This window comes from Giraffa tippelskirchi, chromosome 2 (assembly GCF_054371585.1).
Source record: "Giraffa tippelskirchi isolate mGirTip1 chromosome 2, T2T-mGirTip1v1.2.pri, whole genome shotgun sequence".
Classification (NCBI taxonomy): domain Eukaryota; kingdom Metazoa; phylum Chordata; class Mammalia; order Artiodactyla; family Giraffidae; genus Giraffa; species Giraffa tippelskirchi.
Window position 1 is genome coordinate 83,147,297 of NC_137276.1, and position 19,393 is coordinate 83,166,689.

General features: G+C 37.4%; 1 protein-coding gene across 1 annotated transcript in view; it reads left to right on the plus strand.

Annotated features, from left to right (window-relative positions):
• Positions 1–19,393, plus strand: part of LYST (lysosomal trafficking regulator) — a 167,462-nt gene that overhangs the window by 9,992 nt on the left and 138,077 nt on the right. The window contains exons 2-3 of the mRNA XM_081569436.1: positions 16,433–16,522; positions 18,947–19,145. Coding sequence (XP_081425562.1) covers positions 18,954–19,145 — 192 coding nt within the window. The 5' untranslated portion in view covers positions 16,433–16,522; positions 18,947–18,953. The remainder of the gene's footprint in view (positions 1–16,432; positions 16,523–18,946; positions 19,146–19,393) is intronic.

The window sequence follows — 19,393 nt, forward strand, 5'->3', positions numbered from 1 at the left end:
GGTGTGACTTGTAGGGCAGCTGTTTATATTTGTCAGCTCACTCTTACACTACTTTTTGATATTTACTTATCTGAACCTTTAATACACTATGACTTTATTTTTATTTTAGTCTATTAAAGATTAAAATCCTTTTCCATTTTCTGGATTTCCTCTTAATGATGCTTCCAAAGATAGTAATGCTGATAACTGTTCTTGCTTTTCTCTGTTAGCTTTATTTAAAAATTTTGGAGACTGTTTCTAAAGTCATACATTCCATACTGCTGAAATGTATTTATTTTCTCTACATCTTATTTTTTAAAAAATAGAATCTCTGGTTTTGATAAAACCTAATGATGCGCAATTTAAGGAAACATTTAGAATGTGTAATTTTAATCTTAAATCTTGATGCTTACTGTTACTATATGACTATTACTATATTACTATTTTCTGATTATTATACTGTTACGAAAGCCCATAGCCTAAAAAATACTTAGAGATCATCTACTTTTGTCTTTGTTTGAATATGTATAAGAAGAATGGGAATCAGAAAAGCACTTTGCCTGAGATCCTAAAGAATTTGATGCAAAACAGAAAACTGAAAGTGTTTTGACTTTTAGTCTAGTATTCTTTCTCCTATACCACCAAATTCTTGAATATTTTAATACACTTTAAAAATGTAATCCCATAGCCAAAAGATGCCTTATACAACATGGAAAACAATGGTGTTTAGTTTCTAGTATGTAGTTCATGTGTAACTTTAACCCTTTTTCTTTGCACGTGTCTACATGCAGATCACAGTGATAGAAACTAGATTGTAATGATACCAATGTGGTTGAAAAAAAAACATAAAGTGTAGGTTGAATCTGAAATTCATTCTCTCAGAAACTGTTTAATATATATTTCTGTTTTACTTCTGTTCTCTATCACTCCCAGTCCCTGTGCCCTTCTCTCCTACTATCTGTCCATCCTCATGAATGGTTAGAGAACAGCAGATGAAGCAACCAGATCTCAGTTTGGTCTTACTGTTGTTTTTCTTGATGTGAAATGTTCTGTAACAGTAAACACATTTGTCTATAATTGCCTCAGCTGAATTGTTTTCTTTAGAATAGAAGCTAATTTTCATTGTGTCTATAAGAATTACAGCAGATGAGGAAACTAGTACTATCTACATTTGCAAGAAGTCTTTCAAGCTTGTCAATATCTGTGTTCAGTATTTCTGAAACTTATTTTGCAGGCCCTTTACCTTATACAAGATATATGTTAAAAACTGTTCATCGTTATGATGTTACTCTACAAATTATTTTTTACTGTTTTCATTTCACATTTAGCATAAGGCTCCAGGATTGTTTTTGTGTGTGTTTCTTTAGGTGGAAAACCACCATATCTACTGTTGATTTTAAAGAACTTTGAAACTGTAAACTCCAAATCATATTCTTTAACATAGGAAGAATAAACATCTAAGCTTTTATTGCTGAAGTTTTTTGTTTTTAATCTAAAAAATTTTGGTAAAGGTTTTTAGGTGTCTCTGTAGCACTTTCCTTAATACATTAAGTTCTTGCCGTGGAATGGAGAAAGGCTTTTGTAAATGTGCCTGTTTATTTGTCAGTGCTTTAGGTGTGGGAATATTTCATAAAGGAATTTGAGTAACAAAATGTTTACTGTCAAAGTTAGTATTAAATGAATTGGTTTCTATTTATTGAACTCTTACTATTTGACTTATTTTTAAACAAATAAGACCTGATTTCCCTTCTTAAAGTATAATCTAGCTTTGAAAGAAACAGTGTAATCCTGTAATACAATGTAGTGAGTCCTAAGATAAAGGCATTTAGAAAAGTAATTGGTAATTAATGGAAATTTCAGTAGCAGCAGCAACATGATTTAAAGAAAAAAAACAAATAGTGAAATAATGTTGAGAACCTTTAGGAGGAATTATGGCATAGTACATTGTGTTTTGAGATGTGTTGAGAGATTAAAAAAAAGTTAGATAGTGGAGGGAATTCCATAGCATGATAATAAGGAATTAGGATCTTATTCCCTAGGAATTGAAGTACCATTTATGATTTTAAGGAACGTGGCTGACATTTTTAGCAGTTGTAGAATTTGAACTGAATGGAGATGCACCAGGAAGAGTGACCAATTAAGAGGTTGTTGGTATTGCAAGCGAGAGAGATGAGGACCAGAGAATGCTTCTCTTAAGATGAGAGGGGAAGGACCAGATTCAAGGTGATGATCATAACAGCTAACAATTATTGATCTTTCTACAATCTGCCAGCCACAGTGCTATCTCATTTAGTTTTAAAATTAACAACAACTCGAGGTGCTCTTAGGAACTCAGTTTTATAGATAAGAAACTGAGACTTAGACGAAGTCAAGTCTAAGGTCACAGAGCTGGCAAGTAGGAGATGCAGAGGTGAACCAGCCAGCTGTCAAGACGAAGAATTGACTAGGCCCCGGATGAAGTGCTATTCTTTTTTTTCCATGAGTGGCTGGGTAGAGCCCATTAACTGAAATAGGAATGAGGAAGGAAGAGCTGTTTTGTTGGAGGGAGGTGTCAATGTTTGTTTTGAAGGAGAGAAATTTGATAAAATACAGAGATTGCCTGAGTCTGAATCCTGTGTCTGATACTTGTAGCTCTGTGACCTTGAGCAGTTACCTAACCTCACTGTGCTTCAATTTCCAACATGTGACCGATAGGGGTATATTTGTACTTACGAGACTGTTACGAGGATTAAACCAACCACTCCAATAGAGTGCTTACGGAAGTGCCCAATGTGTAGTAATTAATCATGGCAGGTATTAGGTGTATCACCATCATTATCATTCTGTAAAAATCTAGAGATCTGTTATGAAGATGGATGAGCTATTCAGTATAAAACTTCTAGCACAATTATTCCTAGTAGGAATGTACAGCCAGGAGAGATGATTTACTTGATGGGCCTTCATCGTTTCTTTTGTTGCAGCCACAATGTCTCAAAATTTCCATTCTTTTATGGTGCTCAGGATCAAACACTGATAATCTTCTGAGTTATCTGCTTGTCCAGTTTGTTTTAGAGAAAACGAACTGCTTGTTGAAGGGCTTTAGTGTGATACATCTTGGTGTGACTTCCTTGAAATTTCCTTTAAAATTCTGCCTTGCTACACTGTGCCTGGGTTCCTTTATTTCCTGGCCACTTTTGTTGTACAGGGAGCCACGATGACCTCTCTTCTCTGAGCCAATCAAATTTTCCTCCACATTTACTAGTTAGGGATTATTATAGTCCTATATATTTAATATGGAACACTAGGTCAGAGCCAGTCAACTTTTATCCCTCTTATGTTACAATCCCCATTAGAGCTGAAGGTGTTACTTCTTGTTAAAATATAAATACTTCTTTCCAGGAGGAGCAGAATTTTCTTTTTTTCAGTTCACTTCTTGATGTGACTGAGACATGAGGAAACATGGAAAATGATACCATGAACCTGTGGGAGACCTTGAGAAGTTTAGGATGGCAGCATGTATTGCCTGGAGGACAGATGAGCCTGATTACTGCCTGATTATAGTTACACTTAGTGCCAGACCCAATCACTAGAATGCTCTGACAGGTACTATTCTAAAATATATAGTTTGGCTGTGAAAGTGTTAATCACTAAGTCATGTCTGATTCTTTGTGACCCCATGGACTGTAGCCTGCCAGGCTCTTCAGTCCATGGAATTCTACAGGCAAGAATACTGGAGTGGGTAGCTTTTCCGTTCTCTAGGGGATCTTCCCAACCCAGGGATTGAACCTAGGTCTCCTGCATTGCAGGCAGATTATTTTTTAGTTTGGCTATGTGAAGTTTCTCAAAAATTGCATGCCGTATTAGGAAGAACATTGGATAGGAATCTGAAGATGTAAAGCCCTGTGACTTTTGGGAAATCTCTTAACCTCCATCTGCCTTAGGGTTCTTATCTATTAATGTAAAATTTGGAGGGAGATACTAAGATCATTTAATTCTCTGTTAAGATAGTTATTCAGACTGTAAATGATTTGCCTTTGCAAACAATGTTATATGAAGTATTTATATTTATAAGGCTCTTCTCCAGGTTGTTTAAACTACAGTATACCTGAGAGTGGCATTGTGAGAGAAGAAGGTTTGGGGAAGTGCTGGTGTTAACGTCATTAAGCTTAACTGGCCCTAGTGTTTGCCTCACATGTGCTACCCTACTTTTGGAGCCCTTTCTTTGATCATCAGAGCCACCCCAAATGACTTGGATGTGTGGGAACACCATCTCCCCTTGCTTGACAGGGTACTGGAAAGGGGCATGGCAAATGTGGTGTTGCTGCTGCTGCTGCTAAGTCGCTTCAGTCGTGGCCGACTCTGTGTGACCCCATAGATGGCAGCCCACCAGGCTCCCCCGTCCCTGGGATTCTCCAGGCAAGAATACTGGAGTGGGTTGCCATTTCCTTCTCCAGTGCATGAAAGGGAAAAGTGAAAGTGAAGTCGCTCAGTCGTGTCCGACTCTTAGCGACCCCATGGACTGTAGACTACCAGGCTCCTCTGTCCATGGGGTTTCCCAGGCAAGAGTACTGGAGTGGGGTGCCATTGCCTTCTCCGAAATGTGTTAGCCATCCAAATTGAAACTGTCAGTTCAGTTCCCCAGGGGGACTTGGGTAGTTAACTCAGACTCCTTAGGGTCCAGAGTTCAAAGCCTTAATGACATTTTTTTTTCCCCATGAATACCACATTAGTATCCAAGGAGCTGGGGACCAGTCTAAACTTTATAAGAATGTGTGACATCCTGACTTTGAATCAGATATTCTTTCATGCAGAATTCAGAAAATCAAGTTCAATATTTGTCAAGAAGCTCCTGAGCTCTAAACAACAGCTATAATCTAAAACAACTATTATAATTTCTTTCGAAGTTAATCATTAAATGGAAGTTGAACATCATCCTCGAGTATGGTGAATTATCAGTAATTGTGGGATTGTGATTTATCTTGCAAAAAAAGTTTGTATTATCACTAAGGTAGTTTTTATGGATCTCCAATTCAGCTATTTAATTTAGAACTTTGTTGAAGTGTCACACCCTTTAATTCTCATTTTAAATTCCAAAGATTTTATAAAAATAAGCCCATGAAATATGTTTTACTTTTTCATATTCAATGACATCAAATTTTACTTCAATATTCTGAAGAGAATATTTATTTTCCACTATAACATAGGTTGTAAAAATGCTTATATTAATAAATATATGTAATAAGTGGATAAGCAACAAGGGTATATTGTACAGCACAGGAAAATGTAGCCATTAGTTTGTAGTAACTTTAAATGGAATATAATCTATAAAAATATTAAATCACTATGGTCTACTCCTGAAACTAATGTAATATTATTGTAAATCACCTATACTTCAATTAGAATAAAAGCAAGTAAGCTACTTGTAAGAAGAAAAAAAAATTGGTATGTAAATAATATCATCGTAAACTTTCTGTCTTAAGTCGGTAGTTGGTAATCATTCTGATGGCTATTATTTAATATATCTAGTATGACCAAACATTTACAAGATAAAGCCTAGATTAGCAGTTATTTGCTTGCTTAGATGTTGTATAATTTAACTCAACCAATGTGTCTTATCTAGCTTATTCTTTAAAGAGAATTCTGTTATCTGAACAAGATCATTTCCTGGTATCTTCTCTCTTCCCCCATCCAAATCTCTTGTATGTTTGGCTCTGTGCTATGGTTACAAAAGTGTGTAGGGAGAGATTGTTGAATCTTGTTTGCAGGTGTACAGATTGCAGACTTGTGAACTTTGAGTAAAGATCCTGGGCAAAGTTTAGAGGCATTTAATGTTAAGGAAACTTCTTTGCCCATTGTCTGATTTTTAATTGACCTGACAGAAGAAAAGGTGTGTCTTCTAAATGTTGTTATTTTAGTTCTAGTTAATTAGCTCCAAAAATATCATATAACCTCCAAGACAATTGTCATGGGACCTTGAAATGTTGGCTTTAGTTTTTGTCATCTATAGAATGTGGGGTTGGAGAGTATGAAGTGGAAAGTTTCTGCTGTTGTGTAAATGCACGAAATGATAAAAATAGTGTTATCATTTTTTCCTCAAGTTTTTTTGATCTCTAGTGATATGTTGCAAAGAATATGTGAAATCTTTGGGAAAGTCATAAATCGGCCTATAATCAATATATACTAAACCCTGTGAAGAGATGGGGTTTAGCATAGTTAAGAGTTCATGTGAACAACCGTTATTTTCATGAAAGCTGCTTCAAATTGCAACAGATTCTGATTCAGTAAGAATTCAGTTCAGTTCAGTTCAGTCGCTCAGTCGTGTCCGACTCTTTGCAACCCCATCAATTGCAGCACGCCAGGCCTCTCTGTCCATCACCAACTCCCGGAGTCTACCCAAACCCATGTTCATCGAGTCGGTGATGCCATCCAACCATCTCATCCTCTGTCGTCCCCTTCTCCTCCTGCCCCCAATCCTACCCAGCATTAGGGTCTTTTCCAATGAGTCAACCCTTCGCATGAGGTGGCCAAAGTATTGGAGTTTCAGCTTCAACATCAGACCTTCCAATGAACACCCAGGATTGATCTCTTTTAGGATGGGTTGATTGGATCTCCTTGCAGTCCAAGGGACTCTCAAGAGTCTTCTCCAACACCACAGTTCAAAAGCATCAATTCTTCGGCGCTCAGCTTTCTTCACTGTCCAACTCTAACATCCATACATGACCACTGGAAAAACCATAGCCTTGACTAGACGGACTTTTGTTGGCAAAGTAATGTCTCTGCTTTTAAATATGTTATCTAGGTTGGCCATAACCTTCCTTCCAAGGAGTAAGCGTCTTTTAATTTCATGGCTGCAGTCACCATCAGCAGTGATTCTGGAGCCCAAAAAAATAAAGTCTGACACTGTTTTCCACTGTTTCCCCATCTATTTCCCATGAAGTGATGGGACCAGATGCCATGATCTTAGTTTTCTGAACGTTGAGCTTTAAGCCAACTTTTTCACTCTCCTCTTTCACCTTCATCAAGAGGCTCTTTAGTTCTTCTTCACTTTCTGCCATAAGGGTGGTGTCATCCGCATATCTGAGGTTATTGATAATTCACTGAGTACTAATTATTTTGTGTATTATTTGTGTCTCACAATAATCCTGTGATTTTTAGTAGTCTTCTATTTTTTGGTACCTAATACATTTCTGAAAAATATTCTTTGTGATGATAATTTCTCTAATACTATTGTAGTTAGCAGATTTAGGTAAGTATGTAATACTGGGTTGGCCAAAAAGTTCATTCACGTTTTTCCGTAACATCATGCAAAAAAGCGAAGTAAACTTTTTGGCCAATTCAGTATTACTTTAAAAGACAATTTACCAGAAATTTTGGTGTTCAATGAAAGATTAAGAATTGAGTCCTTCAGATGGTGCTGTTAGATGAGAAAAAATATGCTTTTTAATCAGGCCATAAGAGTAAAGTTCATTATTATAACATTTTTTCTTGTTTGTTTTCCTTTTTCTTCTTGTTTACTGTAGAAGTCACAAGGCAAGGAAAAATCAAAAAATGCAGATACCTTCTGCTTTTATTTTCAGAGTTTCCTTGGAAACTCCATCATCATAAGCAGACCCTTAATATTTCCTGCAAACTGGTCTGAGGAAAGGGTGTAGTGATCTTTTCTTCCTCTAGACGGCACTCTCTGTTGGAACATGTTAAACTAGTTTCAAGCATTTAAAATCAGTTCAGTTCAGTCTCAGTCGTGCCCGACTCTTTGCAACCCCATGAACTGCAGCACGCCAGGCTTCGCTGTCCATCACCAACTCCCGGAGTTTACTCAAACTCATGTCCATTGAGTCGGTGATACCATCCAACCATCTCATCCTCTGTCGTCCCCTTCTCCTCCCGCCCTCAATCTTTCCCAGCATCAGGGTCTTTTCATATGAGTCAGCTCTTTGCATCAGGTGGCCAAAGTATTGGAGTTTCAGCTTCAACATCAGTCCTTCCAATGAATATTCAGAACTGATTTCCTTTAGGATGGACTGATTGGATCTCCTTGCAGTCCAAGGGATTCTCAAGAGTCTTCTCCAACAACACAGTTAAAAAGCATCTTTGCTTTTCAAAAGCATAAATTTTTTCGTGCTCAGCCCTCTTTATAGTCCAACTCTTACATCTGTACATGACTACTGGAGTAACTATAGCCTTGGTTAGATGGACCTTTGTTGGCAAAGTAATGTCTCTGCTTTTTAATAAGCTGTCTAGGTTGGTAATAACTTTGCTTAAGCATCTTTTAATTTCATGGCTGCAGTCACCATCTGCAGTGATTTTGGAGCCCGAGAAAATAAAGTCTGCCACTATTCCCACTGTTTCCTCATCTATTTGACATGAAGTGATGGGACCAGATGCCACGATCTTAGTTTTCTGAAAGTTGAGCTTTAAGCCAACTTTTCACTCTCCTTTTTCACTTGCATCAAGAGGCTGTCTAGTTCTTCTTCACTTTCTGCCATAAGGGTGGTGTCATCTGCATATCTGAGGTTATTGATATTTCTCCTGGCAGTCTTGATTTCATCTTATGCTTCATCCAGCCCAGTGTTTCTCATGATGTATTCTGCATATAAGTTAAATAAGCAGGGTGACTCCTTTCCCTATTTGGAACCAGTCTGTTGTTCCATGTCCAGTTCTAACTGTTGCTTCCTGGCCTGCATACAGATTTCTCAAGAGGCAGGTCAGGTGGTCTGGTATTCCCATCTCTTTCAGAATTTTCCACAGTTTATTGTGATCCACACATTCAAAGGCCTTGGCATAGCCAATAAAGCAGAAGTACATGTTTTTCTGGAACTCTCTTGCTCTTTTGATGATCCAGCGGACATTGGCAGTTTGATCTCTGGTTCCTCTGCCTTTTCTAAAACCAGCTTGAACATCTGGAAGTTCACATTTCATGTATTGCTGAAGCCTGGCTTGGAGAATTTTGAACATTACTTTGCTAGCGTGTGAGATGAGTGCAATTGTGCGGTAGTTTGAGCATTCTTTGGCGTTGCTTTTCTTTGGGATCGGAATGAAAACTGACCTTTTCCAGTCCTGTGGCCACTGCCGAGTTTTCCAAATTTTCTGGCATATTGAGTGCAGCACTTTCAGAGCATCATCTTTGAGGATTTGAAATAGCTCAACTGGAATTCCATCACCTCCACTAGCTTTGTTTGTTCCAGGGTGTCTGGCTCTGGGTGAGTGATCAGACCATCGTGGTTATCTGGGTCATGTAGATCGTTTTTGTACAGTTCTTCTGTGTATTCTTGCCACCTCTTCTTAATATCTTCTGCTTCTGTTAGGTCCATACCATTTCTATCCTTTTGCCAAGAGAATGCATTGATCATAGCAAACACCCTCTTCCAACAACACAAGAGAGGACTCTACACGTGGACATCACCAGATGGTCAACACCGAAATCAGATTGATTATATTCTTTGCAGCCAAGGAAGGAGAAGCTCTATACAGTCAGCAAAAACAAGACCGGGAGCTGACTGTGACTCAGATCATGAACTCCTTGTTGCCAAATTCAGACTTAAATTGAAGAAAGTAAGGAAAACCACTAGACCATTCAGGTATGACCTAAACCAAATCCCTTACAATTTTACAGTGGAAGTGCCAAATAGATTTAAGGGACTAGATCTGATAGAGTGCCTGGTGAACTACAAACGGAGGTTCATGACATTGTACAGGAGACAAGGATCAAGACCACCCTCAAGAAAAAAATGCAAAAAAGCAAAATGGCTATCTGAGGAGGCCTTACAAATAGCTGTGAAAAGAAGAGAAGTGAAAAGCAAAGGAGAAAGGGAAAGATATACCCATTTGAATGCAGAGTACCAAAGAATAGCAAGGAGAGATAAGAAAGCCTTCCTCAGTGATCACTGCGAAGAAATAGAGGAAAACAATAGAATGGGAAAGACCAGAGGTCTCTTCAAGAAAATTAGAGATACCAAGGGAACATTTCATGCAAAGATGGGCTCACTAAAGGACAGAAATGGTATGGACCTAAGAGAAGCATTTAAAATAGAGCTACATAAAACATTTACCAAAAATGTTTACTGATGTCATATAATCTCTGAAGATCCACATAGCAACTCTGTGGGATGGACATTTTATGGGGAGGAAGCCAAACTTCACACACACAGCTCTTTGTGACTGGACACACATTGCTTGATTCCAAATCTCCCGCCTTTGTTTTTACCATTGTTATAATACTAACAATTTGACTGTTCTGAACAGATTCAGAAACTAGCAAAAACAGAGTGAATAATCAGACTGGTACATATTTATTGAAATATTTATTGAGTAAGTAATAAATATTGGTTGAATTAAATGAATTAGTGAAAAAGTGAACTGTAGCACAATAGACTCTGTCCTCCTTATCACCAAGACCACTCATTATTTGATATTTCTTGAGGAGGAAACTTAGTGACCATTGGAGTACTTCTTGCCACATTGTTGAGATTTTATCTTCAGTGGTAAATGTAGTATCATTGGTAGCACTGATTAAAGCATAGAATTGATAATATATTTAAAAAGTGCCTAAAAGTTAAGAATATGTAGTAATGACTTGATGTAGGGGCAGGTGTAGTAGCCCTGCCACGTTTCACGAAGGTAAATGTTTGAAAATACATTGTACTGAGGATGATAGCATAATTCTGTGATCTTTTAGATAATAGGTTGTGGCAGAACCAGAACCAGATCAGAGCTAAAATATCAAAGTCAGCTTTCCTAAAATGTCTATGGGAGGTCTCACTCAGCAAAAGCAAAGCTTATTTTATTGACCATTGCATTTCCAGAAGGTAAAGGAAATAATCGGGGAGCTGATACTCTGAGCCTAATTTTGACCCTCTTTGAGGGCTTGGTTAGTGAACATAATGGGAAGAGCTAACAATGATATGTTGTCCAGAAAACTAACTTCATGATTACTCAACTCCAGTGACCTTTCACTTCCCCTCCAACACTGACATGCAGAGTCATACTCTGGATGTTGTCATCATCTGAAACTGTTTGATTCAGAAATCTACAAATTCCCATGTCTTCCTTGCTACATTCTCTGTTCTTCTCTCTCATGGTGATTGAGTACCTGAATTTCCTCTTTGTGTGTCAACATGTGCCTGGCCTTTTTCTTTTCTCTACCCAACCTGTACCCCATTTATGACCATACGAATTATTCTTTCACCTGTACCCTTGATTCCTTCCTCTTATGCTTCTGCTGCCTCCAGTCACCAGAACCCTCATTTCAAGATCAGTGATACAATCTGTATTCTCTATTATGAGATCCAAGCAGCTGAATCCTGGAGAATCTGAAACATTTGAGAAAATTGATCACATCAGAAATTCACAGTTTTCAGCCAGCGCCCCAGGAAATCTTTTTATTTTTCCTTGATCACTATTCTCTCCATCCTTGTTTTCCTGCTTCTCGTTTTGCTTTTTGATACCAAACTTAGTGTAATTCTTCTGGAGACTTGAGCCTCTCTTCCTGTCTGGAATGCCATTCTTCTCTCCTTTTCTCCCTTTACCTGTTCAACTTTTTTCAAAATTATCTCGTTCATGAAGCTTCCCTGACCACTCAGATTGGGTTCAGTACTTCTTATCAGTGCACAGTGCCCTGTGTATTGGTTTGCCTTTGCCACATAATGTGATCTTCCTGTGGGTGGGCAGAGACTGCGACTGCTTTCCTACTTTGTACTCTTAGTGCCTGGCACAAAGGGAGTGTTTAGTAAGTGATAGGTAAGTGAATAAATAATAAACAGAAAGAAGACTTGAAGCAAAGGTGGAATATAGAGAATTGGAGATACAGAGTTCCTAAATATCAAAGAAAAGATCAGTAAGGTGCCATATATAGTTTCTAGAAGGGAAAGTGGTTGTAAGATGTCCATAGAATCTTTATTGAACAGTTGGAAATAATATGCAAAGAAAAAGTAGAGGCAAAGTGGCCAAATGAACTCAGATTTTAAAATAACACATGCAGAACAAGGAAAGAAGGATATGAAACAAATAACAAAAACAAAATTATTTATATATAAAAGAGGAACACAACCCTCTGAGAATAATGAGCTAAGGTTTTAAAAATGTTAAAACTGACCTTTACATTTTATATATAGAAGATGAAAATAACAAGCAAATAATGGATTCTTCTTTTAAACAAACCGACCCTATAATCAGAGACAGAGAATAAATGAAACTTCTCAATTTCTGTTTTCTTTCCATCTTCTCTAACATGAAGAATGATCTATACACAGATTAATGAGGGTAGAAGTAAGAAGAATAGGAGAAAATGTAAGCCCAAGGTTGAGGAGGAGATTGTACCATAATCTCTGGTTGCTCTAAATGAATTCACACCTCAGGTTCAGATTCTGAGAAAATTTGTTAATGTCATTGCTCAACTGGAAATCTTTGAGTTATTACAGTGAATTTGAAAACTTTTAGAAGATTGTGAAGAATAAACTTCCAAAATTATAAAAAAAGAATGCAGATTCCATAGACTTTAGTGAGTTTGAAGTTATCTCCACAAAAGCTTCTTAAAGATCATTTAAAAAGATTTGCAAATGTTTACAGAAAGAATAGATAGACAGGAAAGGTTAAGGAGAGTCTCTAAAACTAATTCATGTAGATAACCCAGATTCTGCTTTTGTTGGGGATGTACATGTACAGATCAAGAGAATGCTGCAGCTGTAATATACATAGAATCCCATGAGGTATTTGACATCATCTGGTCTATCCTGTTTTGGGAGACACATGGAGAGCTGGACTGTAGTATAGATCCAGTTATTGAATAGCGGAACTTGATTTTAGTTACTGCAGCTGTACAAATATGCCATAATATCTTTTTTTCTTAAAAAACTAAACAATTCCCCTATCCAGTGTCCCCTTCAAACTGCCACCTATTTCCTTGCTACCCTTTTTGACAGAACTTCTCTAAAGGGTTTTCTAAACACCTTGCCTCCATTTGTTTGCCATTCTTTGCCACTCCACTGAGACACTGTTTGACAGGGTTGTCAGTAACTTCCATGTTGCTAAATCCAATGGTCAGTTCCCCATTTCCATCTTACTCAACCTCTCAGCAATATTTGACACAGTTGATCACTCTTTCCTGTTTCAGGTTTTCCTCACTTGGTTTCTGGGAAGGACCATGCTCCTGAATTTTTTCTGCCTCACATGCGGTTCCTTCCTGGTCTCCTATGCCGGAACCTCTTCGTCTCCCTAACTCAGTGATGTAGACCCCAGGGCTCAGTCCTAGAGCCTGTTCTCTGCTGCGCTTGCACTCATTCTCTGGGTCCCCCCTGTTGAGTATTCTAGCCACTAGCCACAGTCCCATCATTGCAGAAAGTTCTTTCACATGGCATTGCTCTGGGTTATTTCATCCATATTATCTCATTAAAATGCATCTGCATGCTGATAATTCCCAAACTGATTCACCTGTTCCAGCCTCCCGCCTGAACCTAGCTTGGTATATCCAACTGCCTGCCTGATACCTTTGACTTGCTTCTTGAGAGACCTGTCAGACTTGACAGAGCTAAGGCTAAACTTTATTATACTTTGTCTCCCATCTGGTCTTACCTATAAATGATCTAGGCTAGTCCTTGCACAGTCTTAAAAAAAACTTGGTAGTCTCTCTTTTTGTAAAAAAATTTTTGGAGGTTAGGCAAGGAAAGGAGGGTGGGCAGGAAGGAGACTTCCACTGTTCGGGAGAGACAGTTCCAGAGGAACACTCCTGTTTCTTTCTACATCTCACTTCAGTCCCTGAAAAGTAGGAGTGAGTGACTTTTCACACTTTTGTAGTAATATCTAACTTCTTTTTTTCTCTTGCACTCGGTATCTGGTCGGAGAAGGCAATGGCACCCCACTCTAGTACTCTTGCCTGGAAAATCCCATGGACAGAGAAGCCTGGTAGGCTACAGTCCATGGGGTCGCTAAGAGTCGGACACGACTGAGCGACTTCGCTTTCACTTTTCCCTTTCATGCACTGGAGAAGGAAATGGCAACCCACTCCAGTATTCTTGCCTGGAGAATCCTGGGGACGGCGGAGCCTGGTGGGCTGCCGTCTATGGGGTCGCACAGAGTCGGCCACGACTGAAGTGACTTAGCAGCAGCAGTAGCTGCAGTATCTGGTGTATCAAATATACACTAATCTCAATGCCCTGGAATACTTTTTCCCCAGATACTCACATGGGCTGTTTTGTTACTTCATTCAGGGTTTTGCTCAGAATGTCCCCTTTAGACATTCCCTGCCAACTCTATCTAAAGTAGCCTTCCTGTCATTCTGTATCCTTATTCTGTTTTACTTTGTTTTCACAGCACTTAGTACCACTACCTGGCATTACATTTATTTTTTCTGTCTCTACCCCACTAGAATCCATGAGCATAGGGATCTTCTTTTTGTGTCAAAAATAGTAGCTGGTGTATAGTGACTGTTCAATAAATGTTTGTTTAATTAAATGGCCTATTGATGATGACACTTATGTCATTTCTAATGACATAAAACCAGAGGGTATAACTGACACATTGTCAGTTTTTTGTTTGCTTTGGTTATTTATATTTTACACTTTGCTAGTTGCTGAATTAGAGAAAGTGAAACCTATTGCTTTTCTGAAAAGGTCATTTATATGATTATAGGCATTTTGCTAGGATGCATTTCATTTATGGTAAAATTTTAAGAGTATAAAAATTCTAGTAATATTGTTGGGAGCAAGTTTTATTTCTTATGACATTATATCAATAGTTATAAGTTGAAAATTGTAATGATGATGAATTTGAAATTTGGCATTTTTGCTATAAAGTACAAAAAGCAACAAGACAGGGTCGCCGGCCTCAAGGAGCTTGTTACCTAGGAGGTAAGATAGTCATACAGATAAGTAGCTACACAGGGGCAAAAACATGTAATATTCTAAAAGACACATTTTCAATTTATTTAAAAACTGTATTTCCATATTTTATGGACACCTAGCATAATATAGAGTAATTTTTTTTAAAGTCAGAACACAGCTATGAATAATGAGTGATGGCAGAGTGTAGGAGGACACAGCTCATTGTTCTGGCAGATGGGATTATGATTTTGGATGGAGTGTAACTCCATGGATATCCAAGCTGGACCGCGTACAATACGAAGATAAAGAAGCCATGTCAGTGGCTTTCTAAGAGCATTAGAAAAATCCCTCAGCTTGGCCTGGAAATGTCTCTCAGTAAGAGAAACAGATGGATCCAGTTTTCTGGCAACTTTCACTTCTAATAGCCAGCCTCAGTTAGCTGGAATCATTTTAGTATCTGAGATAAACGGCCCCATCTTATAGTAATCCAAACTAGAGGGTGCCAGTAGTCAGAGCAATTCATTCAATACCTCCTTATGCTCATCGTTCAATAGGTGATTTCCTTGTCTGTAATTTTAGAGTTAAAAATATATGGATGGTGCAGTAGGAGCAGGTATGGAAGGTGTTTTGAGACTCCACTCCAGGACTGTTTTGTTTGGTTAAGCAGTTGATGCCCTGGTGGTTGGCCAGTGGAGTGGGCAAGTAAGACTGAGATCTAGCCTGTGCTTTGATAGCTGTGTGCCATGGGCTGCACCATCCTAGGAAGTGTTTTTTCCCTAATTCACACAAAGTCCTGTGTAGCCTAAGAACAGTTCTGTTCTATTTCCTGCCTGCTTTATTCTCAAGGGCCTAGAATAGTGTGTAGTACAAGAACCGTCTGTCAAGCTGAAAGGAATTCAAGACAGTGCTCTAGATTTGAGCATTTTGAGCAATTAAAGGTCATTTTGATTTTAAAAGCTTGTGGTTCCAAATAAACCTTACTGTTTGCCTTATAACTATGAAAATATTTTTCATGCCTCTGCCTGGTAAAAGTTATAGCAAAGGAGAAAACTACAGAGAAGCATCTTCTTGCTACCCCAGAAGTAGGAATTTATCCTTTGGTATTCTAGAAATAGCCTTCACTGTATTATACATAGGAGATTAATTCATTTTTAAAAATTCAAAAAGGGTAGGAAACTTGGTGGTGGTTTATTCATTCTTTGGCTGTAGTATTTTCTGAGTTCTCATATATCCTCAAATATCTTTTACAGGAAAGTAATAACTTGACTGTCATACTATATAGATGATATTCTACTGCCTTCTAGATTTTGTTATTAAAAAGACAGATGGTGTGCAGTTCTTCCTCCTTTATAGTGGTTTACTGGAGGTTATAAGTTGGGAGTTGGGAGAAGAGGTGTAGGGAGCTGTGATCAGGTTGTCTTGTGCAGATCAATTATGTTCCAAGACTCCATCTCTCAAGATCCCATTCTTAAAGCTACAGGCATTTTTTCGTGTGCTCTTGAGATTAAAAAAATTGTTGGCTGTTTCATACATCAAACATGAAGACTAGCCTCTGGTTTTTATGTCAAAATTTTAATTTTTAAAATTATTTGTGTTTAGCTATCACCGTTAATGGTTCTCCTGTTTTGTTTTGTTTTATCCTGTTTTTTTTTTTTTGGTAGGTGTAGCTTCGTTCTAAGAATATTTGTTTCGTCCAGTTCATGAACTCAAATTATAAAGACCCTAAATGTTACAGAAGTGTTGAAAGATTGGTGAGTATTTAATGTAACATATATTAATAGCCAAAATACTTGATTCAGTCTAAGACTTTGAAACTACATAGTTATGTGACATTAATTAAATCCCAAAGTGAAAATACCTAAACTTTCCAGACATGTAAATTATGGTTTATTCATACTATGGCACATGCACAATAGTTTAAAGGAATGAACTTAATGTTGAGAGGGAAAAGCAAAGTTATAAAAAGATGCATACATTTTTAAAATAATTAAAATGATACTGAATATTTTATTACTATGATGTATCAAAATTATAAAAATATATATGGAAATGATAAAACAGCAACTAAGGAGGTAGAAGAGGTATGAGTGGAGTGTAGCTTTCCTGTACTATAAAGTTTGATTTCTCTACACACATACACACGCACACACCCATCCCCCCCATGCACGAGAACTGAACTGAACATAGCTTAATGTTAATACTTGCTAGATCTGAGGTCTGACTATTTGCTATAACCTCATGTTATAGAATCTTTGTTTTTTTCTGGGCATTTGAAATGTTCCAAAAAAAATCTTTCAAAAATACCATGCAATCATCTTTTCAGTTGGCATTCAGAATGGCTGAAAAACATTCAGTTAAATTCAGCAATGCTTATTAGATTCGTCAGAAGAAATAAGTATTTCTTACTGTGCCAAGCAGAAGTGCCCCCATCACTCCTTCCAGAGTTGTTCTGCTAGTGCTGTTAATAACTAATGCAGCTAGAAGAGTGAAAAGTGTGTGAATACTGGATGGAAAAGTTCATTTTTTGTTATTAGTAGTTGACAGAGTTTTAGATCTAGAAATTCCAATAAGAGCAATACAAGAGTTCAGTGAGAAGTTTGGATATATGAGTAAAGTTTGGATATCTCAAAATAAATCTACTTCCTATAGGCCCCCTATATACCAGTTTTGTATCCTAGTTAGAATATATAATGGAAAATAAAGTCCCATTCAGAATAATGATGAAAACTGTAAGACACCTGGAATAAACCTAACAGCAATATATAACAGCAATTTCTACTTCAAGGAAATAATAGGATAAATGTGCAGGTATTATAAGGTGTTTATTGCAGTTTGTTTATGATAGTAACAAGCTAGAAACAACCTAAATATTCAACAGTGACAAATTGGCTACATTGTTATAGTACATCTACTAATGAAATACATGTACTGTATGTAAAATACACATGCAGTCAGTTCAGTCACTTCAGTTCAGTCGCTCAGTCGTGTCCATGAATTGCAGCACACCAGGCCTCCCCGTCCATCACCAACTCCCGGAGTTTACCCAAACTCATGTCCATCAAGTCGGTGATGCCATCCAGCCATCTCATCCTTTGTCGTCCCCTTCTCCTCCTGCCCCCAATCCTACACATGCAGTGGAATGTATTAAAAACAGTATGCATACAGCCATTAAACAGAGAAAGAGTTCATGTGAAGATTTCCGAACTATCTAAATGAAACAATCAGGTAATAGATCATTTATATATGATACCCTATATATGTAACTGTGTGTGTATTTTATATACATTTTTAAATCAGGAAAAATGTTTCTGCATATAATACTTTTTACTGACATGGCGTCTTATGCTTTTAGGAAGTGGGATTGACGTTATTTCCTCATTAATTGTCTAAAAATTCATGTTAATTTCTATTATTTCTGTTAATTTCTAGACGATAGGCTCTAATTATTACCACAGTTTTTTTGTTTTTCACATTTTTTAAAATTTCTAAAGTTGCAGTGTGCCTTGCAACTGATGATGTCTTACATAGTCAGTAGGCTGCATTTGTGGAAGAGTTAGTTGTTCTTGAGTACCCTTCAATGAACTTGGTCATAGCTGTTCACAATGTCAGCCCTTCAGTTGAGTTATGTTCATTGTCAGTACTACATCTGATGAATTTTCTGTGTTTCCTGGTTATTTGCTTTCTACCAATCTCTGGTAAGATTAAAAAACTTGCACCAGCCTCAAAACCTACAGAATGATGTCAGCGTCTTTGGGTTCTGTCAGGTGAAAAACAGTTTATATTTTTAAAGATCCATTTATCTTTCAAAATATGTACAGCAAGAATATTTTATAAGTAATGGGTTTATTTTTATTCTATAGTGAGGCCATTTTAGAGAGGAAGTCAGCATTGACTTTAACCGCCACCACCCACTAGTGTTTTCTTTCCCAGCACTTTCACTTACCCATGCTTGCTCAGTCATTTCACACCCAGGACTAATTTCAGCCATGCAAGTATACTTAAGGAGTACCAGACTAGATCAGAACTATGTCTGAAAAGATTATAAGGTTAGGTACCAATGCCCAATAATTTAAAGTCAGTCTTGGATTAAAAACGAATAGCAACAAAAATACATGTTAATAGTTTTATGCAACATTTTTATTTTTCTAATCTTTTCTGTAATATTTATTTTATAGCTCGGTCATGAGCACTGACAGTAACTCATTGGCGCGTGAGTTTCTAACTGATGTCAACCGGCTTTGCAATGCGGTGGTCCAGAGAGTGGAGGCCAGGGAGGAAGAAGAGGAGGAAACCCACATGGCAACCCTCGGACAATACCTTGTCCATGGCCGAGGATTTCTGTTACTTACCAAGCTAAATTCTATCATTGATCAGGTAACATTTTCATATCAAATCATTTTTTTATCAGTAAATTTTAATTATAGATAAGTAATTTCTAGGTTGCTTAATTTCTGATAGTCTCTTTGAGATAAAGTCCTGTCTCTCACATTACTCAGACAAGGAAAAGTAACTCCATTTATGAACATATTGTTTATTTGGATACTTTCCAAAATGTCTAAAATATCTTACAGTTATAAACAGCCTTTTTTCTAAAATTCTTTCATATACCCTATGCTTTTTAA